Source organism: Zeugodacus cucurbitae, chromosome 2, assembly GCF_028554725.1.
Source record: "Zeugodacus cucurbitae isolate PBARC_wt_2022May chromosome 2, idZeuCucr1.2, whole genome shotgun sequence".
NCBI classification, from domain to species: Eukaryota; Metazoa; Arthropoda; class Insecta; order Diptera; family Tephritidae; genus Zeugodacus; species Zeugodacus cucurbitae.
The window spans coordinates 48,421,580-48,447,425 of NC_071667.1; the positions used below are offsets into that span (position 1 = coordinate 48,421,580).

Sequence of the window (25,846 nt, forward strand, 5' to 3'; positions counted from 1 at the left end):
TGCATTAACTAAAAGCGCTTTAAACTAAACAAAAGTTAATTTTGTGAATTTAATTTTTCCACACAAAAATATAATAAAATGTTAAACGTTAAAAATGTATACAAAAATTGTGTTTTCATATGCCTTACACAATTAAGTTTAATTATAATAAAAAATTTAGTATACATATATAGTTTGTGCAATATATTCAGGTGGTATCTATAAATTCGTTTCATAGTAACTTTTATAGCTCTCAGCTTTGTCACGCATCGTCGCATTTCTTGAACTTGAGCTGGTGGAGACTGATGCCGTGGATTGCGATGAGAAAAGTTTGCTTGACATTGCTGAAGATTGACGATAGGCATTCTGGAATTAGACAATCAAAAATAGAAAGTATTTAAAATATATGTTAAATGTTTTAAAATGTATATACATATGTATATATGTTCAAATTACAATAACTTGTGAATGTATAGCAATGGGTCGGATTACAGTTCCAATTCCAATAATACTATATTTTACTTACTATACAAACTATCTAAACATCATTCACTATTGTTTTCCATTTGTCGGAGAGTTAAACGAAAGAGAGGACAGACAGATCATTGGCCTCTGAAGTCGTAGACATTTTGGAAAACGCTTCATTGCAATGACTTATTAAAACATTAATTGCATTTATATGCATGAATGATTGTAAAAATATAATTGGTATATAGTATAGGTATGTACATTATAAGTTCACGTTTTGCTGCACTTTATCAATTTATCGTTACTGCTCTTTTATTACTCCTCAACAGACTATTAATCCATAAAGTACATTAAATACGAGTGTGCAAGCATTTATTTTAATTATGGTCAAATACACACAATCATGCAATATTTATGTGGAAATAAAGTGAATGATTGGCAACTTTTTATTTTATTACTTTTTTTTGTTTCTTGTTGCTCTTTGTATTATTTATTTCATAATCATTTTGTAAAGTAAGCAATGCGCTTTATTATTGTTTTGCATGCCTTACGCAACTATTTTTTTTTAATTTTTGAAGAGTTCTTTGCCCGCAATTACTGATCTACAGAAATGCATATGCATGTATAAATGTAAGTATGTATATACATACATATATTATATTTATATTTTGTTCATGTAACGATTGTTTGTAACATCTAAGCCTAAACGAGATATATGATAATCGGATATATGGAATTGAAACAGACCTGGTATTGTAACTACAGTACGAACTCGGTAATAGCAACTAATAGAAATCTAGGTAGTTGTACTTATTGAGTTTGTTGCACCCAGCGAGGAAAAATATATAACAAAAAATGTGACAAATGAAAATCGTTTTATGATATAGAAAGCTTATTTTTTATTAAAAATTGTATTTTTTAAACATATCGGGTTTTATTCCCTATTAAATGCTCCAAAAGACTTTTTTTGTAATATACTTTTGTTAAGTTAATAACATTTTGGTCCATTGGTTGGAGAATCGCGGTACAGTTAGGTGGAAGACACATAACGGATATCATTTCATCATCACTTTTCATCTCATTGTCTTTAGGATGACACGGGGAGTTATCCAAGACCAATAGGGCTTTTTTGGGAAGTCCCTTGGATTCTAGAAATTCGCGAACCTATAACAATCCAAAAAAATACACATAAATTTTAAACAAAAATTCATTTCGTATTTCTCACATCAGGAACAAACGTATGATGAAACTAGTCTTCGAAAAACAAATAAGTCATCCACGAGTTCTTGTTAGCCTTGTAGACAACGGGCATTTTTTGAAAATTTTTGAATGCTCTAGGGTTTTTTGCTTTTCCAATGATAATGAGCTTAACTTGCGAGAAATGTTATTCTTTCCTTACTAACTTTCCGACCAGGAGCAGATTCCTTGAAGCTCACCAACGTTTTATCTGGTATCTGCCTGAAAAATAATCCGGACTCGTCGGCATTATAAATTTGTTCTGCAGAAATATCAAGCTTCTTGATTTTAATTCTAAAACGTATTACAAATGGGTCGACGGACGCTGCCTTATTGAAAAGCGGAAAGCTTCTTTTTTATGTGGCGGAGGCCATATCGCTTTTTGAAATTAGATACCCAACCATTACTTGCATGAAAACATCCTGTCTTTTCTTTTATTTTCTCATGAAAAGCTTGAGAGCTTTTGCTTTGACGATACCGACGGATATAGGCACATTTTCACTCCTTTGTTTCAAAATCCACTTGTAGAGAGCCTTTTCCATTCTTGGGTATTCACAAGATTTTAAGGTTTGCCGTTTTCCTGGCCCAGCTTCCATATTTGTGGCATATTTAAGTATACAAGCTTTTTTCTTCTTCATTCATTATTTTTGAGTAGTTGCACTTATAAAGGTTACAATGCTATGTTTTATAGTGTTGCAAGAATCGAGGAGTTGCGTGTATCGAGGGTTGCGGTTACCGAGTTTATACTGTAGCTAGGAACTGCTACTTCAACAGAGGATTGCTTTAAGATGATACAACAAGAACAAAGCTTCAAAGAACGTGGGTGTAAGTTTCTGATAGAAGTTTTGAAACGCGATGTAGTGAAATCTGTATATATGAATCTTTGATTGTTATTTCAATATATATGTATATATGTACGCAAATGTACATACATTTGTCCACATACAGTGAACGCTCTGACGAGGGGGTATTATTATCAACAACAACTCAAAGATGCATAGTCAATATACCATATAGTTCCACGAAAATTATACATATTTATACCGTTACAGATAACGCTTGGCCCACATGGGAACTATAAATGCATTAAACATTATCTTTAGATAATTTGCAATCATTTGTGACAGCAGAGCTCATTTTTATTAGTGTGCTAAATAAACTTCAAAATGATGGATGAGACTACTTTAAACATATGTACGTATACTGGTATATGTAAAGGGTGATTTTTTAAGAGCTTGATAACTTTTTAAAAAAAAAAAACGCATAAAATAATTTCATTTAAATGTTGACCGCGGCTGCGTCTTAGGTGGTCCATTCGGAAAGTCCAATTTTGGGCAACTTTTTCGAGCATTTCGGCCGGAATAGCCCGAATTTCTTCGGAAATGTTGTCTTCCAAAGCTGGAATAGTTGCTGGCTTATTTCTGTAGACTTTAGACTTGACGTAGCCCCACAAAAAATAGTCTAAAGGCGTTAAATCGCATGATCTTGGTGGCCAACTTACGGGTCCATTTCTTGAGATGAATTGTTCTCCGAAGTTTTCCCTCAAAATGGCCATAGAATCGCGAGCTGTGTGGCATGTAGCGCCATCTTGTTGAAACCACATGTCAACCAAGTTCAGTTCTTCCATTTTTGGCAACAAAAAGTTTGTTAGCATCGAACGATAGCGATCGCCATTCACCGTAACGTTGCGTCCAACAGCATCTTTGAAAAAATACGGTCCAATGATTCCACCAGCGTACAAACCACACCAAACAGTGCATTTTTCGGGATGCATGGGCAGTTCTTGAACGGCTTCTGGTTGCTCTTCACCCCAAATGCGGCAATTTTGCTTATTTACGTAGCCATTCAACCAGAAATGAGCCTCATCGCTGAACAAAATTTGTCGATAAACACATTTCGAACCGAACACTGATTTTGGTAATAAAATTCAATGATTTGCAAGCGTTGCTCGTTAGTAAGTCTATTCATGATGAAATGTCAAAGCATACTGAGCATCTTTCTCTTTGACACCATGTCTGAAATCCCACGTGATCTGTCAAATACTAATGCATGAAAATCCTAACCTCAAAAAAATCACCCGTTAGTATGTACTCGTATACATATACATATGCAACCTCCAAGGCTATGCAGTTAGTACCTAACCTAAAAATATATATACATTATACAAATTAAATCTAGACTATTCTTTTAAAATTAGCAACAATAGGTGGCTAACGTACCATCTTAACCGGGACAAATAAAATATCTAGGCTCTAGACCCTCAATAAGGTTGATTTTCGGTTAATTACATTCATTATTTATTTTATTATTTTGCAGTTTATAATTCTAATTCGCAAGAATGGGTTAATATTAAAATTTCTGGATGAACACCTGTTTTTGGTAAGGGTAGGGCGTGTTACAGTGGGGAACATAGTAAATTATTTATATACTTATGGTGTTGTATATACTTTTAAAAATATTATTAAAGTAAACAAAAAAATTGATAAAGCTTTTTAAACATGTAAGGTCTAAATTATTTTAGATATTTTATTTAGAAAACTGCATACCCCTAATTATGTGATATATAAATAGAAGTAACGGTGTATACTAGTATACATATATGTATGTATGTGCTTTTGCCACTATCATTTAAAGTTATCAGTAACGCTTTTGATAAGTCTTTTATTAGCATAGTGCAAAAGAAAGAAATTAAAAACTTCGAAAGTAATAAACAAAGAAATCGTTGTTTGCCATCGACATTTGCGAATTCAGTGATTCCTTTGTTTGTTTTATTATTTATAAAACTTTTTGTTTGATGTTATCAACGAAATGGCTATTGCATGTAGCAAGGTAATGAATAAATACAACGATTTAATTACAGACATATGTATATGTATATATGTATGTACGATTGTATATTAGTCTACAGTTTAATACTTATAAAATCTTGTGCAATTGCGTTTCAAGGCTACAAAATTCAGATTCTGAAAGAGTTTTGGTTTAAGTTAAACAAATTGCTTTATTTAGAATATAATTTTCAACCCATTTAATAATGATGGAAATAATAGGTGGTCTACGAAAATACTTTAGTTCCTCTTGTTTACACATCTCGCTAATGCAGTTGGATATTGTGTGCTTTCCAGCTATAATATTTTAAGCGGTATTTTAAATTTCCTTTGCGTTTGAATAATGAAAGATCTTTCTTTTAGGAAAAGATGGCTTTATTCGTCATCATATTCTCCATCTAGAGAAGCTAGCATTTGTTGTAGTGGGCCAGTTTTTATCGAAGTACTTCAATTTATCACTCGTATTGAAAGCTGTTCGAGCCGCAGTCTAAGCTGAATTAAATCCCCTAATTTTATTTTATGGTAACCCCACAACATTTGCACTGTTTTCTGGTATTATCGCTTTTGTATTGAACGGTTACGACGAAATTCGGATGTTGAATAGTTGGGGCAATATTTTACTCATAAAACCATTGCTTTGGGCAATTGGTGTTGTACGTATAATAGATAGTATTGACTAGACATAAATTTATGCGAATTGATGAAAAACACCTTCCGGTTTTTGCCTTTCATCTACCGAAGAACGGCAACTATTGGAAAACTCTTTGCGATCTTAATAGATAATGGCAATTAAACCCTTGTTATGTGTAATGTAATAAATGCAAACGTAACTGTTAAACAAGTTATTTGTTAAAGTAAATTAAGTCATCTAAAGCAGTGAGGTACTACGTAGTGATCTGCATGATATATAATGTGGGTAGAATCGTCTTCTTTGTGTTGGTCTAGGTCTACGCAAATAACACATTAAAAATCGTAAAACGACAAAATCCCTATACTGTTGGCATTACCTTATTTGCCTATATGGGTTAATGTCTGTTTATGTACTTTTCATATACTCCATTTTGGAGCAATTCTATTGTAAATTATTTCAAAATTTAATAATAACTTTAACCTTACGTCTGTGCACACTTAATACTTATCTACGACTTCTCCCCTATCTGCTTTAACAGCGACGAGGTCCTCACACTTATACCCACCTACCTAAGTTGGTGTAGCAATATACAACCGGCAACTGATTAGGGCTTGCAAAATCGTTGGTAATCTGATTTTAATTGTATGCCCTAATAACTTTGCCGACGCCAGCAAGCTTTGCTTTTGCGCATTTTATTATTGCACTCTTTATTATTCAATTTGATATTGCGAAAATAAGTGTTACATTTTGGTAGACTTTTAACACATCGACACATTAATTAAAAAATAAGTTGACTTGAAGAAACCTTACGACTTGAGAATCGAAGAAATATACATAAGTTCATAACTTTAAAATATCAAACATTAATCTATACAGTATGTTATGCGTAACGATCTTCTCTAAGGGGTTTAAAGATTAAATGTGAACAAGGGATTGAGGAATGAGTATTTGACTCTTATAAGCAGATTGATAGCTACATATTCAGACTGATCGCGATGAGATCGTAGATGAATTTACAAAGGTACTATGAATAAACTTTTAGTGAAGAACTCAGTGAATGAGTTCTCGATAAATTCGCTTTCTCAGTTGTAGCCAAAGACAGAGTCATCGTAAAATATAGTAAAGTACAGTTTAAGGCTTTTGATGCTTGGAACACCACCAAAAACAATTTTGAGTCAGTAAAAGTATTACTCAGAACAGATTTATGTGAGGGCTCTTTACAGGATATTTAACCCATATGTTTTACTGTGAGAGGGCCTAGAGAACATTTACGTCTTTCGACAGCTTCTTTCAACCAACTATGTGAAATTTCGAGGAGCGCGAAGAATAAAAATATGAAACGAATTGTCGAAATTGAAATCGAGTTCCCGAGAATTCTATTTAAAGATGCGATCAAGGAAACTCCTTCAAAATTAAAAAAGATCCGTCGCAAAGGAGTTCAAGTTTTTGAAATTTAACCACGTCGATGTTTTCTGCATACTTTTAGGGTCGTAGTTTATCACCAACATTTTTGGAACATACTAAAGAACAAGGTTCAAGGTTTCCATATTATTTTAAAATGTGTAGCTACTTAATATCTTCTTGCTTCTAACATCAAGAGTTTCATGGTTTCTCCACTATCAAAGAATTATCATTAATTCTGGAATATTCCGGAAATTTCATTAAAGGTGACTTTGCCAGCAGTAATGTTTGATCATTTGATTGTGGGCACGGCGCACCTACTACTTCGGGATGACAGAAACCACAACTGGATATTCTGATGTGTTTGCTGAGATACCGCATTGTGTAAAAAATTATTCAGACATATGATTGCGTTCCGGGAAATTACCCATATACATTACAAGTGAAATACACACACTCATTTACAATCTTATATGGCGGCCATAAAATGAAACACTTGCGAAACCCCTTAACAAATTAACTCCAGTGAGTTTTTTGCAGAAGCAATGAGAGGCTTTTTATAACTGCCCATATAAAAATAAACGCGTACACATAACTACATACATGCGAATATGTATGTTTGAATTATCACATTTATATGTATGTGTGTGTGTGTGTCAGTTCTTTTTTTATTGCAAATGTTAAAAGGTTTCACAACAATATCGAGCGACTTCCGTTTTCGTTGTCGTTTAGCGTACCTTAAATACACACATACATATGCACTTTGGTTTGCATGTATATACAGCATGCCAATAAGAATTATTCTTATTGGACACACATTTCGCTTTCGTTCACTTGTGTTAAGTGTACAAATTAATTTCAGACGCAAAAATGTTTTATTTAAGTTATTGTATATAAATCAGCCTGCATTCGCTTGATATTTGGTGGGTGGCAGCTTTTGCCTTTTCCGAATTAATTAATACGTATTGGTGTGTGGGACTTTATGAGTTCATATTGTAGGTGCGTTTCCATAATTTATGGCAATGCACGCGTTATACTTTGTATAGAGTTGACTGATAACATACATACCTCTATATATGCATGTGTGTATATAAGGTGTCAGTAGGTGCCTGTCTACATACATACATACAATGTGTAAACGGCAATGCTGACGAGGTTCAAGTTTATTTGCACGTTTTGCAACAATCGCATGCTTATTTTTAGCAAATGAGCGAAATTCTGCAGAGCAAATTAAAGTTAAAAGTGGCATATAAAAGTTACACAAATACATAAATACATGTGTATGTACATATTATTTATATGTAGGGTTTCAATAACTAAAGGGGTTTTCAAAAAGAGCGCTACAAAATTTTTTAAATAACTCGGTATGGGATATTAATGAAATTCTTTATTCCTGTGAAAGTACATTCGATGTCATGTTGTAAGGAACTCGATTTATTATGCATGGCCCCGCGGGCACGCTTGCAGAAGTCCAGAGGCAGAACCCAATTTCCGACGGTTTTCAAGCGATTTTCATGAATCGTCGATGACTTGTTGAAATAGTCTAACGGCGTCAAAACGCACGGGCCATTTCGTGAGATAACACGTTCACCAAACCTGGTTTTCAATAAATCGTGCCATTCGCTGTGTAGCTTGTGGCGCCGTCCTGTTGGAACCACATATTGTCCAAGTCCATATCATCCAATTCGAGACAAAAATATTCGGTTATCATTGAGCTTTAGCGATTCCCATTCACAGTGGATTGCTGACCTGACCAATATCGCATATTTTGGTTATTGACGAAGTCATTCAGCCAGAAATGAGCCTCATTAGGCGTAGGACGTAGCGCTCTTAAAGTTGAGGCCACTGACTCTGAATTTCGGTAGCAAATTGTAATAATTTCAACTCGTTGTTGGATCGTATATCTTTCCTTGATGAAATGGCAAACTTTACTGAAGAGAAATGTCAAAAGAGCGGGAAAAATATGGCGTCGTTCCCTAGCGGTTTACTCTTGTAGCGTCCCTATTTAAAAACCCTTTATGAATATGTACATCAGAAACCAAAAAATGGAAGTAAAAATACTCACTGAAATATTGATAAGCAAAGAACAACAAAGAAAAGACAAACGTTAACTTAAAAAAATATGTAAGTCAAACTAACTGACTAAACAATCGAGTTGTGGGTACGTTCATATATATGTATGTACATACAAACAATAATATATGTTTGTACATACATATGTAAATATGTATGGCGTTAAGCAGTTAGGCAGTTAGTCAGCCAACCAGAAAACCCAACTAACAGCTGACTTGCGACACACTTTGCCGACTTCGCGGCGGATGTGGCCACAATTGTTGCAGCAACTGAAGTGTTGTTGCATGGGCGCAACAATAGCAACAACCACAAGAGCAATAGGTACAAGCGCAGCAGCAGCAACAATATGTAAACAATAAATGTCGTGAATTTGAGTGAAGTTGCCATACAAAACTACAATTGTCTACCAAGCGCCATATGTTTGTACATACATATGTATGTATGTGTGTAAATGTAAAAAAATATCACCTAAAGCAGCATCTGCATAAACACACATACAAGTTATGACTTTTTTTAAAGCACTTCAAGTATATAAACATATCATATACATATATAAATATGTTTTTAGTAGGCCTGTAAGCCCATGCTTCCCAGTATATGCATGTATATGTCTATTCTGTATAGTTATATATATATGATATAGCAATGGTATAGTTTTGGTATCCTACCTTATCCGGCTCCTGCTTATAGTGTGGATTCATGGTGGCGGATGCCATGACACGACTATGACCCGTACCGGCTGCAGACGGCAACTTGGACGACGCCGACATTGCCGCATTGGGCGCATTACTCGCATCGAAAAGTTTGCCATCGACAACATCGCGTTTGCGATTTTTCGACTTGAAACGGCCCGAACGTGAGATTGTGAAATTGCGCCACTGATGACTGTATTCGCAGCGTGACTCCTCCTCATTCAGGATGCTGTCCAAGTAGCTAATCGGTTGCTCATGCGCCGTCATTGTGTTAGTATATATGTATATGTAGATTTATTTTATTTGTAGATGCGACACACAATGTCACTTGGTATGGATGTGTGTAAGTGGTTTAAGTACTAAAAAGTTGTTTCGCTTTCTTAATCTATTTTTTATGACTCAACTTGAATATTTGTAAGTCTCTACCATTTATTTGTGTTTTTGTTTATTTATTTTATTTCTCTATTATTGGCTAGATTCACGGCAGTTTTATTAGGCTTTTTAATTAGGCTTTCTGCTAAGCTCCACTTTGTTTATATTGTTTATTTGTGCATTTCACTTGGCTGCAGTTCAGTTATCGTCGTAACATTTACATAAATGTTGGAGATAAGAACATTTCACTGGCGCAATAACGCTCAACTCTCAACTCCACTGACTGACATTAACTTCTATATTTCGAAATTTAGCATGAATTTCATTTGATACAAATTTCGTCACACACACACACACACGTCTATGCGCAAGTCATAAGTAATTGTTAAGAGAAAATATATCCGTAATGAGGCTGAGAGATGTTCACAAGAAAAACTGTAGTTGCAACAGCGGCGCGGCACTATATCAATAACAATGGCAACAGTAACAGCAACTATCAACAGCAAGCAACACCGATGTCGGCTGCAACTGTTGTGACTTGCGTTGTTGTTGTTGTTGGTGCTCGTTTTTGTTTTTTGTTGTGTTATTATTTACTGTGCTGAATTCAATGTTTCAAAGAAGATCAAGATCAAGATCACACGTCGTATTTCTGATGACTTCTGTTGTGGCTGCTTCTTTTTCTACCGCAACTTCTTCTTGGTTTTCTTTTTTGTTTTTGTTGTTATTACACTTATATTTTGTGTTTTTGGAGTTTACGTCTTGCTAATGATCGCCGTTGCCGTTGTTGCTGCCGTTGGCGGTGACATCCAACTGTACGGATGGATGGCTGCGAGTGCACTGTACGCTGCGCTTCTGTGCGCCACACCGATGTGCGCTGCTGTGCTGAAATTTTGTCAAAGTGAGTTGCTTCTCCCCGCGAAGTTCAAAAAATCAAGTCGAATATGCCGATACCAGTTAGAGCAAATACGAATGTACATACATACATATATCTACTACAAGTTTATTTGTGTGTTTGCTTGTATGTAAGAAGCACTGTGCCATGTCGTGTTATGACTGTTTTCCTTTTCCGGGGCCTTCTTACTGTTTTAATAACCCTGTAGGAATTTCATTAGCTTACTAATATTGTGCTAGTGGTGCCTATGTACTTGTTTTAAAACATTTTAATATTATGACAATTGCTCATGTTTATGTAGTCTACTCCTTAAAGACTTCACTATATCTCATCCATAAACAAGTGCTGTTTTTTTTCGTCGAAATTTGGACATTTGTAATGAAAAAAGTTTCTGGTTTTTTAGATATTCGTAATGCAATCCTCACTAGGATAATTAACGAGTCCAGTCATCAAATGGATTATAAACACATTCCAAGCTTAGAAATAGAAGAAAAGGTACCATAAATGTACAAAACCCAAATATATTGTATGTAGTATGCACGTAAGTTCACCAAGAAGCACTTGGGATTTCATTAAAGAGATTAGGTGAGTTTCAGAGACTGAAAATTATACAATTATACATATATTTTTATTTATACAATTATACATATATTTAATTTATACGACTCAGCCGTTGGTACCTCATCTCCCATGATGTGTCCAAAAAAAAAAACTCCTGCCATGGACATCATAACTCATTGTTGGTTGATTTAAAATTAATAAACCTAAAATATGTTTGGATAAATCTAGTTAATGTTAAAATATTAAAAATTTTAGTTTTGATATTCAGATGTGTGCAAAATCTAAACAAAAACGCTTCATAACTTTTTGAGATAACGTGTCCACCGACTTAAAGAATTGAGTTTTGAGATGTGGTCTGACGGGCGGAACTTCCAAAGAGTACATCTCTTCGAATTTTACTTTGATATTTTTGTATAATATTTTAAACATTTTGGACCATTTAATAAGACAAAAGAAACTTTTCCAAATTTTGAAACCCACCTAAGCTCTTAACTTACTTAACAATACTTTAAGAGACTCATTATATTATTCCCAGAATTATATTACCTGGAATAAGTGTATAATAACTCAACTCAAACGGGTGAATATTAAAGACTCTTTAAGAGTTGTATCATCCCAAAACTGCAGACTTCTCTCTAATATCTATATCTTTCAGAGCAATATTAACTATCAGCAAGTTTTCCTGTAGGGTTTCGACTTTATGTCTACAAACAAATGTATATGCGTATTTAGTTTGCATGAGAAACGCTCCAACTCAACACGACCACTACTCCTCCACTACACTTCCCTCGCACCTTTCCCACCTCACACTTCATACTTTATATTCGCTCACACCTTTTTCTCAGGTACGTTTACTCCAGCGTGCGTCACAGTCACAGACCACATCGCACCACTCGCCCGCTCCGCCACCTATCCCAACTTGATGTCGTGTCGCCAGTATACTCGTACATCGTTATACATATATGTATGCATGTATTTACTTCGCTGCTAGAAATGAGTAAGTGTTGTTTTCGTTGTTGCTGCTATCGTCTGGTGCTTAAGTTGTTGTTAATTTTGCCGTGAACTGCAGACCGTGTGCCGGTGTTGTGCATCCAGCGACGTCGTCGCGTACAGTGTAATGGCCTAATTAATTATTGATAATACGTCTATCATTTATATGGTACATACTCGTACATAGACCAAAGTGTTTCAATAACGTAATCACTTTAAAATGATCGTGTTGTTGTCACCTACTAATTGACCATTTTATAATGTTAAAATAGTTAAAATAATAGTCATTTAACATCATATAATATATCGCATAGTTGTATATCTATTAGAGACGAGCTTTGATAACTCCAGACTATATAACTCATTTAAAGGTAATAAAGTTGACTCATTCTCTGGTATGAAGAAATTGCAATTATTTACTAAAGTCTCTCTTGAAGTCTGCGGTTATGGTTTTATATTTTCAAGTATTTTTTATCGAATTTTTACTAAAATTCTTGTCATCCGTTTGTATATATTCTTTCAGTGGATGCGATTACAAAGTCAATCAACTTAACTTCATTTTGAGTGCTGAGTATGTTGTACCTAATCACAGCGGTGGAGTTTTGTTTATACAGCAAGAAATTAGCAGAGTACAACTTACTGCCTTCCCTAAATAAAAGCGTTTTTTTCCGCTCAGCGTTAACGTCGATGCGCCATCCCTAAATAAAAGCGGCAACTTTACGTCAAATATCAAAATGTTTACTTGAATTGTTGTTGTGAAATTTTATTGAACAGAGAAACTTCGTTTTTCGCAGCCAACTTTACTTCGGAACGCTCTGTCAAAATAGAAAATTTCAACCGCTCAGCGTCGCCGTCGCGTTATTGCGGTATGCGCCATACAAATTGTATGGGCATGAGAATTTTTTGACAGTTATTTGCCGCTGACGCTTTTATTTAGGGAAGGCAGTTAGTGAATCGTAAACATCAAGCGCTTTTTCCACGAATTATATTTCGTAAAGTTAGTCAGATTATTTTATACTTTTATACCGATACACTTCTTACTTTAACGGTTACAATAAGGTTACTTTGTAGTCGATAAAAACTGTGGTTATATGATAACAGTACTCTTTAGACACTATGAGTCAGCTATCGTTTTCCGCTAAGAGCATTAGCAAAGCTAATGAAGTTGAAAATGTCGCTCACGTTGTCTCTTTGGGGTATATCGAAGCAATTTATTTGCACAAAAGATTTAGATATATGTATTTTTCGATAATTAAGAACTTTTTTCCAAAATTTTGCACACATTCGTGCCCATGTCGCTACACTGTACATATAAGTCAGCGTACAATGGTTGTATAAAAATGGTTTCGACCGCTTTGTTTGTCGGCTCGATCGAGACCGGTTGGATTGGTATTGGCTTTTTGATAGGCAGAAGAGAAAGGAGAAGACGCAACGATGGAGGGTGTGAGGGGTGGACAAGGTGCCCGGAGGAGCAAAGTCTATGCACACAAAGTGTTCACATTGCTTGGTACATAAAGTAATAATATTGGTAAGAAAAAAATATACAAAACAAAAACAACAATACTAAAGAGTAATGTACACTCACAACTGTTTGTTGCCTCCTCCTCTTAACGATTTTTAACCTTCTTTCTTTTGCCTATTGTTATATATTTTTAGTAGATATACGTACGAGTGTGTGTGTGTTAGCGTGTGGCTTTTTTGTTCAAATTATGATACTCGAATTTTCCCACTTTACGTTTTGCAGCGTTTTCGCTGTTCAAACGATTTTGCTTTGTTTTTGTTGTTGTGCTTTATTTCTGGTTGGTTTGATTATCTTCAAACGAGTGTCTACGTATTTGCCGTTCTTCATATTACTTAGCGGCAGTTATTTATTTTGCTTTTTTATTTATTATACCTATGTATACATACATGCATATACACCTACATATGTATGAATGTGTAATCTATATTTATTTGATTTTTTCATTTTCACTCACTGATATTTTACAATACAAATACATACATACTTACATACGTATGTAGGTATTATTCCCATTTTGATTATCTCAAACACTTAAGCAAACAACGGTAACAGTAACAATCAGAATATATAATAATGCTTTAATAAAAAGCGCAACAAATAAAACAAACTCCGACTCATGATCATCGATGTGTAGTATGTATGTGTGTGTATACTTGAAAATTCATGCACATATATATATATATACATATAAATGTCTGTGGCTGTATATAAATTCAAATTTTAATCAGTTGATTATTTATTTGCATTTCGGTGATATATTGCTACAGCTCCCACTGCTGAACGCAGATACTCGCAGATACTCGAACCAGCTTGCGGCACCCACGAGCGCATTACGAACTTACTGCTGTGTACACACGGATCTATAATATATGATCATAAAATATAAACCATTGCAATAAAACTACTTTTTACATATATATATATATATATATATAATTTCGTTTTGTACATTTGGATTGTTTTAATTCTCTTTAAACTCTTTAAATAATGTCAACATAATTTTCATGCAATTAAAGTTGTGGATTAGGGAAACCCGAAGAGTCTTTGAATCACATACTCTTCCACGTGATACTTACAAATTTAGCTTTTATAGCGTAATTATAAGATTATTTAGCTTCTTCTTGATTTGTGTCTGTCTTCTGAGAAATATACATACTCATATACGCGAATATATATATGTATATGACTGGCTTTTATTACAAGTTTATTACACCTTTATTACATGTTTTTGTTCTTTTTTTTACTCAAATGGTTTACAACTAAACCGATGTTTTTGTTGTCCTTTACGCACATTTTAATTGTAAGCACATACATAAGCCAGTGATGGAATGGAAGTTGGTAATCGCTAGACTCGAACCAAGTTTCATACGTAATTTATACTATTCCATTCTTCTTAACCTTTTACGCGGTTATAGCTGAGTTTACAACAGCGCGCCCTTCGTTCTTCCTTCGAACAATTTCAAAGCTGGTGCGCTTTCGAACAACATGACTTAAACAGCGCAGCCGTTATCATTGTATTCGCTGAACTATGTAAATATCGTTGTAAAACTCATACAGATTATCGTTCCATAGTCTGCGGTATTCGCCGTTGCCAATGTTTAAGGGACCATAAATCTTTCGCAAAACCTTTCTCTCGAAAACTCCTAGTGTCGTCTCATCGGATGTCGACATCGTCCACGCTTCTACACCATAAAGCAGGACGGGAATGATGAGGGACTTGAAGAGTTTTATTTTTGTTCGTTGAGAATACGTCTTCTATTCTACTTCAAATTTATCGGCAGTAAAGAAAATTGATTTTATGTAAATTCACTTTTACTTTTCTTCCGATATTTTTTTAAATTAAAACAAGTAAGGAAAGGCTAAGTTCGGGTGCAACCGAACATTTTATACTCTCGCAATTTATTGCTATATCTTTATTAAAAAAACACACAATTTGACCTATATATTCGGCAAAATATATTTCACATATTAACCGATTTATAAGCTATTAAGCTCATCGTATTTTTGAAAATCCTATAATTAGGTATTCTCATACATTTATTGATATATAAGGGAAGTTATGACCCGATTTTAACCTTTTCTGGTACAGAGACACACTATTAGAAGAAAAATATTTCCTCTAAATTAAATTAAGATTCCTGAGAGATTTACTGAAATTTTCGGTGAAAAGTTACCTTGGGCACTGAGTTCTTCATATTCGATATCCGGGGCATTGAAAAGCTATATTCCGATTTCGACAATTTTTTCACAAGTGATGCCACAGATCATATACAGTATTTGTGTAAAGTTTTATTTCGCTATCTTCGTTGGTTCCTTATATTATAAAGTGAAGGAATGGGATGGAATTCAAAAATGAGTTATAAGGGAAGTTGTCGTGGTTGTGAACCGATTTCGTCCATTTTCCACACGTGTCATCAGGGTGTCAAGAAAATATTATATACCGAATTTCATTCGAATCGGTCGAGTAGTTCCTGAGATATGGTTGTTGACCCATAAGTGGGCGATGCCAAGCCCATTTTCCATTTTGTAAAAAAATCTGAGTGTAGCTTCCATATGCCATTTCATATGTAAAATTTAGTGTTTCTGACGTTTTTCGTTGGTGATTTAACTCTCTTTTGGTAATTTCTGCCTAACCTTTGTATGGGAGGTGGGCGTGGTTATTATCCGATTTCAACTATTTCATAGAGTGTGGTGGGGTACGTTGGAGAACCGACTGCAGAAAGTTTGGTTTATATAGCTTTATTAGTTTGCGAGATATATACGAATAACCAATTTGGGGGCGGGGCCACGCCCACTTCCCCAGTGCGATCCTTTATTTCAAATTTTACTTTTATAACTTTATTTATGGCTTAGTTATGACACTTTATAGGTTTATGGTTTTCGCCATTTTGTGGGCGTGGCAATGGTCCGATTTTGCCCATTTTCGAAAGCAACCTCCTCAGGGTGCCAAAGAATACGTGTTCCAAGTTTCGTTAAGATATCTCAATTTTTACTCAAGTTATCCGTTACACGGACAGACAGACGGACGGACGGACAGACGGATTTCAACTCGTCTCGTCATCCTGATCATTTTGATATATATAAACCTATATCTAAATCGTTTAGTTTTATGACTTACACACAACCGTTATGTGAACAAAACTATAATACTCTCTTTAGCATCTTTTGTTGCGAGAGTATAATAAGAGTAGGATCGAAAGAAAATCTTCATCACAACTTTGGGGAACCGCTCCGCACAGTATGTCGACAAAGGGTTTATGTGTGTTTTTATTTATGTATACAAATTTATGTTTTATAGTATCTCGGCTTTGCTGACACTAAAAAAGTAAGCATGTTCCATGATATTTGAATAATAGCTTTAAAGATATGTTCAAATGAAATTTCTTCGAATTCAGAGCACTTTGTTTTTTGTTTTAAATGTTGTATACAAATTGAAATTACGAAGTTTCTTCCAGCGGATCTTCTAACTATTGTGCCTTTACATAATGGGTATATCCTCTTCTTAACTACAAAATAAAACCACTATATCAAATAAAAGGGTTCGTTTCAGAGAGGAAGCGTTTCAAAAATAACACATATCCAAAATGAAGTAGTTCATTAACTAAGTTTCAAATAATTTAATTTCCCACATTTCCTAGGTATGTACATCTGTAGATACATATGTCACGTGGGGCAATCCCAATTCTGAAAAATCACGTCACATGATAGTTGCATTTCAGTCTCTCCTCTTGCTGCCAACGTTGTAGTCTCATTAACATTGTGAAAGCTTTTCCCAGTATCAATTTTGTGCGTATTGGTTCTTTAATGGCAACAAACATAGTAAATGAATAAAGTCAACAACCAATAAGAATAAGTGTTAATGACCAAAATAAATAGTAAAGTATTTGAAGAACTTCAAAAGAGTAATTGGAGTTGAAATACTATTATAGAGCTTTGTTGGTTGCTAATACATGTATAATGTATAACACCAATGAGGTCTCTCAGCGACTTACACAAGCATACACAAAACAATTATCAAAACTACCGTGAGAAAAAAGTTAAGTTCTGTAGACTAAGGTAAATATATTACTTGCTCGTCTTTGCAATTTACATGTATATAATAAAGATGAATGTTTTAAGATTTTTTTCAAATGTAGCAAAGAATAACAATTCATCGTGCATAGCTGAATTTCTTTCCAGCGCTTTTTGCTTGAGATCTGATAACAATGTATTCAAATTGACCAGCTTTGTAATTGATTTGTGTTGTATTGATAAAACAACCCCTTCTTTTTTCTTCTTCTTCTTCAAATAGGGTGTTTTCTCTGATTTGGTAATCATACCCCAAATACCGTTTCAAAATGACTCGGTTGTATTTTTCTCTTAACTCTTCCTCCATAACATTAATAGCAGCCTTATGGGTCTTTCTACGCTTCGCTCGTATCGGTCTATCTGGTGCATTCTAATAACTAGATGTAACAATATTGCACTTATATCGACTAAAAAATTGAGTATACTACCATTGAATACGTCCAAACATTACTCGGAATCATTAAAGTTAAATGTTTAACTCTTTCAGTCGTGGTGGTTAGTGTCAATAACCACCTCTTTCCGATTTTTTATATTAAAATCCACGCCATCTATCGACAATCGCGTTAATTATCATGAATGTTTGTACCTTTTTTGATAAGGTGTGACCGGTTAGCGGCATATTCGATGAATGACAGTTCATTTGTTTTCATTTGAAAATTGACGACGAAAATATAGTGGTTAGTAAACTAACCACCGTGACTGTTGCAGGTTTATAGGTTTAATCAACATATGAGTTAGGCATGTAAGTATTGATGCATTTTTATATTTATTTCAGTATGTCGGTCGCGCAAGCTAAATAATAGACAAATCGAAAAATACTTGTTTGAAGATATTCCTTCAGATAGCGAAAGTATTTGTAGCGATGAGGATACAGAAGATCAGCCAAATCCGCTGGTGTTAGGCGATTCGTTTGGAGAAGTTCAAATGACTGATTATGACAACTTTAATTCCGATGATGACATCCCTCCGTCTAACTTAGTACTTCGGAATCCTGAATCTACAAAGTCTAACACTGTAAACTCAAACAGACCGGCTGTATGGCAGTGGAGTACATGCAAAGTGCCTCTTTGTCTACGCAAGGGAAAAGCTTGTTTTACAGATTTTCATAAAAAAAAAAATTTACCATAATTTCTTTCCGGAGAATTTCATTATATCATTTAATATTAATAAACAATATAAGTAACTCATAATTGTTTTGTTTCTATCAATAGTCACGGTGGTTAGTGCCACTAACCACCTCATACCTCGAAAACCTTCATACGAAGATTTTTTTTCATACTTTCAGTGATATTTCAGCTGTAGATAATGCCAAAACAATAATCGAAACATTTAACATATTCTTAATCTAAAAGCGTGACTGAAAGAGTTAACTCTTCTGATATCTTTAGAAAGTCAGTTATATCGATCAACATCATTTTACGATTATCTATATCATTCTGTGGATTTTTGTCGTTTTCATCCGCCAAATCATCTTTTAAACTTACGTTTAGTGCAGCTTTTGATAGGCAGGGCGTATGAGTAATTTCATTAACTAAATTTAAATTTTTTTCGATGGAACAAATACTTCGTCTACTTTTTCGCCGCCATTCGAAAATTATTGTACCTTCGGGTTTTGCGTAGAAACTTTCGAAAACGAACTGAGAAGTTGGTAGCAAATAAAGTGATGTATCCAGTTTATTGTAATTTGTTACCTTAAAGTTTTTTGATGTTTTTGACAAATACCGTTAAAGTGCACGTATTTACCGTTATATTTTATCAATTTTGGAACCATATGGGTTACTATCCCACTAGTATCAAAAATTAATAGATATTATAGTTATTCAGTGAAAACCGGTCATTCCAAAAAGTTACCATCCTAATTTAATTGTATCCTGAATTATCGCAGCTTTTTGATCACACACGAAGTTTTATAATAAATTCTGAACTTTTGCTCTAACAACCACAATCACTAACTTACAGAGCGGACAAATACATTAGTTCTATATATTTCATGTGTATATAAATCCGGATCCATTTCGACAATGTAAACACGACATAAGCATATCATTGTTCATAACGTTTTTAGAGAGCAAGTATTTAATATTCTAATAAGGTAATGGTGTTGAATCATGATCGGGTGTTTCGTTCTTCTTCTTCTATATATGACTACCGCGAGTATAACTAGTTGCCGCTTGGCAACCGTACACCCAAATTTGCCTTATGCTGGTTAATTTTTTGGTAATTCCTTGTTATGCTAAAGTATACAGGTAGTATGGGAAGTAGACCGGCACAACGCTACTAGAAAACTTACAACAGTCCAGGGCTGGAGAGAATGAATGAATTATCTGAGCTGCTTGTCAAAAATTAAGAAAAACAAGCAAGGAAGGGCCAAGTTCGGGTGTAAACGAACATTTTATACTCTCACAATTTGACCCATATATTCGGCATAAAGTCCAATAGAATAACGGAAATCATCATAAATAGTATTTGGGAGCTGAGGTAATTCCTGAACCGATTTCCACCAATGTACATTATATCAAAAGGTATACGCTCACTTAATTTTGATAAGATATGTGACATTATTGAGCGATATATGCGGTATAAAGCCCAACCGTATTTTTGAAAAAACTTTAATTAGGATATGGGAGCTAGGGTCAGTTATGACCCGATTTTAACCACTTTTGGTACAGAAACACACTATTAGAAGAAAACAATTTCCTCTGAATTACATTAAATTATCTAAGAGATTTACCCATATTTTCGGTGAAAAATTTCCCTTAGGCCCTGAGTTCGTCATGTTCGATGTCCGGGGCATTGAAAAGTTATAGACCGATTTCGACAATTTTTCAAGATGTGATGTCATAGCTCAAATATAGTATTTGTGTAAAGTTTTATTCCGCTATCTGCATTGGTTCCTAATATATGTATAAAGTGAGTGTTTCTGATGTTTTCCATTAGTGATTAACGCACTTTTAGTAATTTTCAACATAACCTTTGTATGGGAGGTGGTCGTGGTTATTCTCCGATTTTAATTCTACAACTTTGCTTCCGCCGTTTTCCAATAGATGTCTCTAGGGTCAAAGCGTGGTCGATTAAATATTTTTTTTTATTTATATCGATCTTGGACATTTTTGTCATCATTAACACAACAAAATATTTGTAGAGATCTGTTTGCATCCCAAACTTATTCTCAACTGAAAATGTCACTTTTTGAGCCGAATTCTCGACATTTGCGGGAAATTTTGCTATTCTTTTTTAATTCCAAGAAAAGTGCGGCTGAGGCTCATCGACATTTGTAACCATTTTTATACAAAAAAAAAAAAACTTAAATTTACAAAAAAACGGCGGAAGCAAAGTTGTAGACCTAATATTTTTATTGTGTGTAGTGGGATACGTATATAAACTTAAATTTACAAAAAAAAACGGCGGAAGCAAAGTTGTAGACCTAATGTTTTTATTGTGTGTAGTGGAGTACGTACATAAGGGAAGTGACTGCAGAAAGTTTGGTTTCGTATAGCTTTATTAAACGCGAGAGTACGCCCACTGTAAAAAAAAAATTACAAAATTACAAAAAAACATAGGATTTCGGTTTTCACCATTTTGTGGGCGTGGCAATAGTTCGATTAATACTCAAGTTGCACGGACAGACAGACATTCTGATTTTAACTCGTCTCGTCATCGTGATCATTTATGTATATATATCTATAATATACAGTGGAACTTCCATAAGTCGAAGATCTCCATAACTCGAACTTTTGAATTGGCAATAGCGTTTAGAAATCAAATTTCATACAAATCGATTTCCATAACTCAAACTTCTATAACTCGAAGTTCTCCATAACTCGAACTCTTGAAGTGGCAACTGAAGTCAAATTTCATACAAATTTCCTTCCATAAATCGAACTTTTTGACCAGGGCATAAGAAAAAATTTAAAATTTTACTATCAAGGAACAACTTTAAAGGAGTCCCTATATTCGTATGGAGGCGAACAAAAAATATGATATTACACTTATAGATTTCATAAATCTTGTAACAAAGGCATGGAATACAGACGTCAAGAGCCAAACAATAGCAAACTGAAATAAACAAAATTACCGAATACAAATTTTAACGTAAATATTTATATAAAACTTTTTGCAAAGTAAATAAGTCTCTCTAATTTGAAGTTTTTTTTGTGGATTATGCTGATTCGAGTTAGAGAAGTTCCACTATATATATATATATATATATAACCTTGATATGAGGCGTTTAGTTTCATGACTTACAACTTAGCAACTTTGTTGCGAGAGTATAATTAAACAGAGCGTTCCGCAGGGCGGAGACCTTTCTCGCTTCTTAATTGCAATGAGCCTAATACTCTTCCCTATTAAATCTACGGGGACAATATTCACTAAGTGGAGGAAGGAGTACATATTTAACGTTACCATCTCAGTCGTTGACGTTTTTAAATTTGGGAGTCACATTTGATGGCCTGCACTGTTTCACTCCTTTGTCAACAAAATATAAGTTCAACTAACTATATATAGTCTTACATAAAAGGGTATGAAAATATTTACTCACTGTTAACTAAGTCATTACCTCCTTGATGATATCCGTATTTATCGAGATCATTTAAGCTGTAAATATTTCCATCTAAGGTACATAAAGTCTGTCCATGGATAACTGGAATTTTCATACATAATGATTTTATACTTAGAAAGATGCAAAACTTTTCATAAACTTCATTGTTCATTTTATGTTTGTACGAATATATTTACGAATATTGAAAACCTAAATCACAAATTCAAGTCCAAACCGCAACAACTTATTTATGTACATAATTCAATATTGACATTTTTGTAATTTTTGTTTGTCTTTCTTATAACATTGTTAAAAAATATATGAGTGTATATTTAAAAATCTATATGTACTAAATATTTAACATACAAATGTATCTAACCGAAATTAAATAACATGAAATTGATGCTATAGCAGCACATTTTTCGTGAAAAAAAAATTAACAAACTACCATCCGATTACGATTACCCACTAAACTCATATATACATTAATCAATAAATTATTCAAATTTTCCGAAATTTGTTCAAGTTAAATTTAATTTAATTTTTATTTTTATTTTCTAAATTGTATTGTAGAGGAAGTTTTTATTTCTTAACTATTGGCTTTTCACGTACATAAATACACAATAATATGGCCATACAATTGTTTGCATCATGTATGTATGTACACATATGACGAAATCCACTCAACATATCCGAATGGATTCCAGTTTATTTATATAATAGTTGTGCATTGAGCGAAGTTTTTAGGTTTACTATGAAAGTCAATTTGCAATTTCATGTTATTTTTTATAAATTGCGATTTCTGATGTTATGTACAAATATTTCATTTAATTTAATTCAATTTTGGCGCCTCATATATGCAGAATTAAAACTTATTTAATACATCGATTTGGTGACGCTAAAATTTGGTTAGTAAAAATAAAGTGGAGAATAAACTGCGGCCCTGATTTTTTGCAACAAGCACGGTTATTTATAAAGTGTAGAAATGACACTAATTTCGACTTCAACGTTCATGTTACAGTGGAGATAACTGTTGTACAAGTAATATATCACCTTTAGTTTAGTGAGAGTCTAAACCATGCTGATCCTATCGGTTGCAGGTAGTGGTACTAAGTTTGGATCTCTTTGGAACTGTGTACTTGGGGCAGCACCCGATGCCGCTCCAGCACCAGTTGCTGCACCGCTAGCTGCAGTTGCGACACCACCAGATGCATTAGCGCCACCATGGTGACGAGATGTGCTGCGATTCACAAAAATACGCACATTCTCATCAGTGTAATCGACAATACGACGTTTCTTCTTTCGTGTGTACTGTTGTTGTTTTAGATAGATCTTTAGTATACCTTTGACTGCAATAAATGTCAACCCGCCTAGAAGCGTACGATGTAGGGTATCCTCAATTGATTCGAACAGCAAACGTCCGACTATAGTAGATATAGTTGGTAAAATTAGGGCTCCACAAAATATTCGAGTTGCAGAGACTGGATCTGCCAACGTAGGAGTAGCTGGATTTTGCGCCAATTGTTCCTCTTCATCTTCACTGGAAACAAAAACAAAAGGCATTACAAAGAATTCATATAAATTAAATTTAATTTTTAACATCTATATTGACTTTATATATTTAGGAATTATTTTAGTTAGGAATGATTGTCAAAATTCTTATATAAATTTTTTCGTTACTCACGGATAAGGAATAATGAAGTTCATCAGTGGGAATTTCCGTGCAACACTTCGACGATTGCGAATCAATCGAATCACTGCGTCCTCCCAACGAATCATTCGTCCAAGTATTAAACCAACTGGAATAGCGGGCAATCCAAGCAATAATATTAGTGGATCCCCATTTTCCATTAAAGCTAATCCCTTTTTATGCCCCACAATCTGTATTATGAAACCTTGGTTATTGGGTATTCAAAAGAAATATAAATATATATAAATACCTGTAGAAAAGTTACGGCTCCATAAGTTACTGCTGTCCAATACAATGAGCCGACAAAAATACCGGCAGCGAGGAAGGGACTTAATCGTTTAATTATATTATCGAAAGCTTCTAATAAATTGGCGACTTTGCCCATTTGTGGAAAAACAATAATATATTCGGTTTGGCACTGTTGACAACTAACTGCACGCATTCCGTTACCCTTTTGTTTCTCGTCTACCCATCGATATAAACAGCTTTGATGGACCCATTTTGTTGTGCCACGACATTTGCATGGCTGCACCCAAGGTGCCAGACGGTTATCTTCATCTGTTGCAAAACAAATCCAGCAACTTCTTTCTCCATTCTCATCATGAACAGTCTCATTCGTTATTGGCTCTATGCCTAAATCTACAGCAAGCATTTTCCCCGCAGATGATGTAGACGCTTTTTCTTCATCATTTAATGATGACATCTCTGACGTTTGGTTCTCTTGTGTCAACTTAGTAAGAGACGTAGAGGACACATTACGATCTATTTGGGGGAAATCTGGAGATGGGCCTGATTGGGTTTCAAAAGTATGCACCATATCGGACTTTGTAGCATTATTTTCCTTGGATGCTGTGTCAATAGTCACTTCGGTTATACCCTGATTTAGGTCACTCTTTTTCATACTGATATACAACTTCAAATGGGCGTGGACGTTTGTTATTTATATGCTGCTAAATATATTGACTAAACTCTATGCACTATATTTATAAAAACATTTTACACAAGCGCGTCTAGATAAATTGTTCAACAAAATATTGAAAAATTCTAAAAATTTTAATTTTTGCACCTTTTATGGCTTTTGCTTTGATCAGCAGATTCACCTTCTGTCGGCAGAGAATGTATAAACCGTTTCGACGTTCTCTTGTGTTACTTCGTTTGTTTCTTGTTTCTGTTCCTTTTTATAACTAACACATCCAAGTTTTTCATGCGAACGATATTAGAAAAGTTATTCTCGGCAATATTTCAGTATTATAATGCAGGTAGTTTTATTTTTTTTACCTATTTAGCACCAAATTTTAGCCAATAATATAGCAAATCCTATTTACCAGCGTCGCTTCCCAAAAACAACTTAAAATTTTTGACGATGTTTTCAAGATTTCAAGAGCGTTTCTAAAAAAATTTGGGAATGCTTCGAAAATCAAAAATCTCCGTACTGCCAATAAATGCTGCCAGATTAGTGAAATATTTTTAAAATTTGCAATATCGTTGACGTAACAAATGTCAAGAAAACGTACACAAATATCTCTGATGCTATTCTTACGCTTACGTTCCGACGTTACTTTATAATTGCTCAAGCGGATTGCGATTTAAGAATTTTAAAATAGATCAATTTTAATTTGAAGAAAGAGTGCAAGCTATGAGTTAAGGTCTTGAAGGATAATAAGCGAAAAAAGTCGGAAGGAGGCATGTTTAGCTTTGAGAACATGTCTTTTACTCCATTTTTCGAATACATTCGTACTACCATCAGGATTTTAAATGATGATTAAAATTTATTACTGTTTAATCCGTTCTTTATTTTGAATTTTCAAGCTTGACAGGCTCAAGTGGTCTGAAGTAGGAAGGCCTCAAGTCTTCACTAATATGAAAAGATCGATATCAGGTTATAAATATGACTATATTGTCCGGT

At 34.3% G+C, this 25,846-nt stretch overlaps 2 protein-coding genes and 2 long non-coding RNA genes across 6 annotated transcripts; 1 reads left to right on the plus strand and 3 right to left on the minus strand.

The window, feature by feature from the left end:
• Positions 1–35: 35 nt before the first annotated feature.
• On the minus strand, positions 36–10,564 carry LOC105218128 (uncharacterized). Of its 2 annotated transcripts, none has more exons than XM_029044007.2 (3): positions 10,434–10,564; positions 9,282–9,973; positions 36–345 (listed from the first exon to the last, which is right to left on the minus strand). In XM_029044007.2, exons 2-3 carry the CDS (start codon positions 9,570–9,572, stop codon positions 199–201), a joined length of 438 nt encoding a protein of 145 aa, XP_028899840.1. In that variant the 5' UTR covers positions 9,573–9,973; positions 10,434–10,564; the 3' UTR covers positions 36–198. The 2 variants fall into 2 exon arrangements, with proteins under 2 accessions (XP_028899840.1, XP_054082059.1); XM_054226084.1 differs by having other exon boundaries at positions 10,272–10,515.
• Positions 10,465–14,540, plus strand: LOC128919992 (uncharacterized). Its single transcript, XR_008470109.1, has 3 exons — positions 10,465–10,575; positions 10,973–13,648; positions 14,410–14,540. It is a non-coding gene; the product is annotated as an uncharacterized LOC128919992 (long non-coding RNA).
• On the minus strand, positions 14,351–15,449 carry LOC128919995 (uncharacterized). The gene is made up of 2 exons (XR_008470112.1): positions 14,719–15,449; positions 14,351–14,502 (listed from the first exon to the last, which is right to left on the minus strand). It is a non-coding gene; the product is annotated as an uncharacterized LOC128919995 (long non-coding RNA).
• A 5,552-nt stretch (positions 15,450–21,001) lies between these two features.
• LOC105218130 (E3 ubiquitin-protein ligase MARCHF5) lies at positions 21,002–25,385 on the minus strand. 2 transcript variants are annotated; one of them, XM_054226079.1, is made up of 4 exons: positions 25,007–25,385; positions 24,191–24,917; positions 23,935–24,131; positions 21,002–23,790 (listed from the first exon to the last, which is right to left on the minus strand). In XM_054226079.1, exons 2-4 carry the CDS (start codon positions 24,839–24,841, stop codon positions 23,322–23,324), a joined length of 1,317 nt encoding a protein of 438 aa, XP_054082054.1. In that variant the 5' UTR covers positions 24,842–24,917; positions 25,007–25,385; the 3' UTR covers positions 21,002–23,321. The 2 variants fall into 2 exon arrangements, with proteins under 2 accessions (XP_054082054.1, XP_054082055.1); XM_054226080.1 differs by having other exon boundaries at positions 24,191–24,950.
• Positions 25,386–25,846: the final 461 nt, after the last annotated feature.

Bases quoted from the DNA above. Each gene is read 5' to 3' on its own strand.
- LOC105218130 (XM_054226079.1), bottom strand. From the start codon at position 24,841: ATGAAAAAGAGTGACCTAAATCAGGGTATAACCGAAGTGACTATTGAC. The intron at 24,132-24,190 runs GTATTTATATAT...TTCATAATACAG, and splicing joins GAGCCGTAACTTTTCTACAG to ATTGTGGGGCATAAAAAGGG. The intron at 23,791-23,934 runs GTGAGTAACGAA...TTTTGTTTCCAG, and splicing joins AACTTCATTATTCCTTATCC to TGAAGATGAAGAGGAACAAT.
- LOC105218128 (XM_029044007.2), bottom strand. From the start codon at position 9,572: ATGACGGCGCATGAGCAACCGATTAGCTACTTGGACAGCATCCTGAAT. The intron at 346-9,281 runs GTAGGATACCAA...GTCTAATTCCAG, and splicing joins ATAAGCAGGAGCCGGATAAG to AATGCCTATCGTCAATCTTC.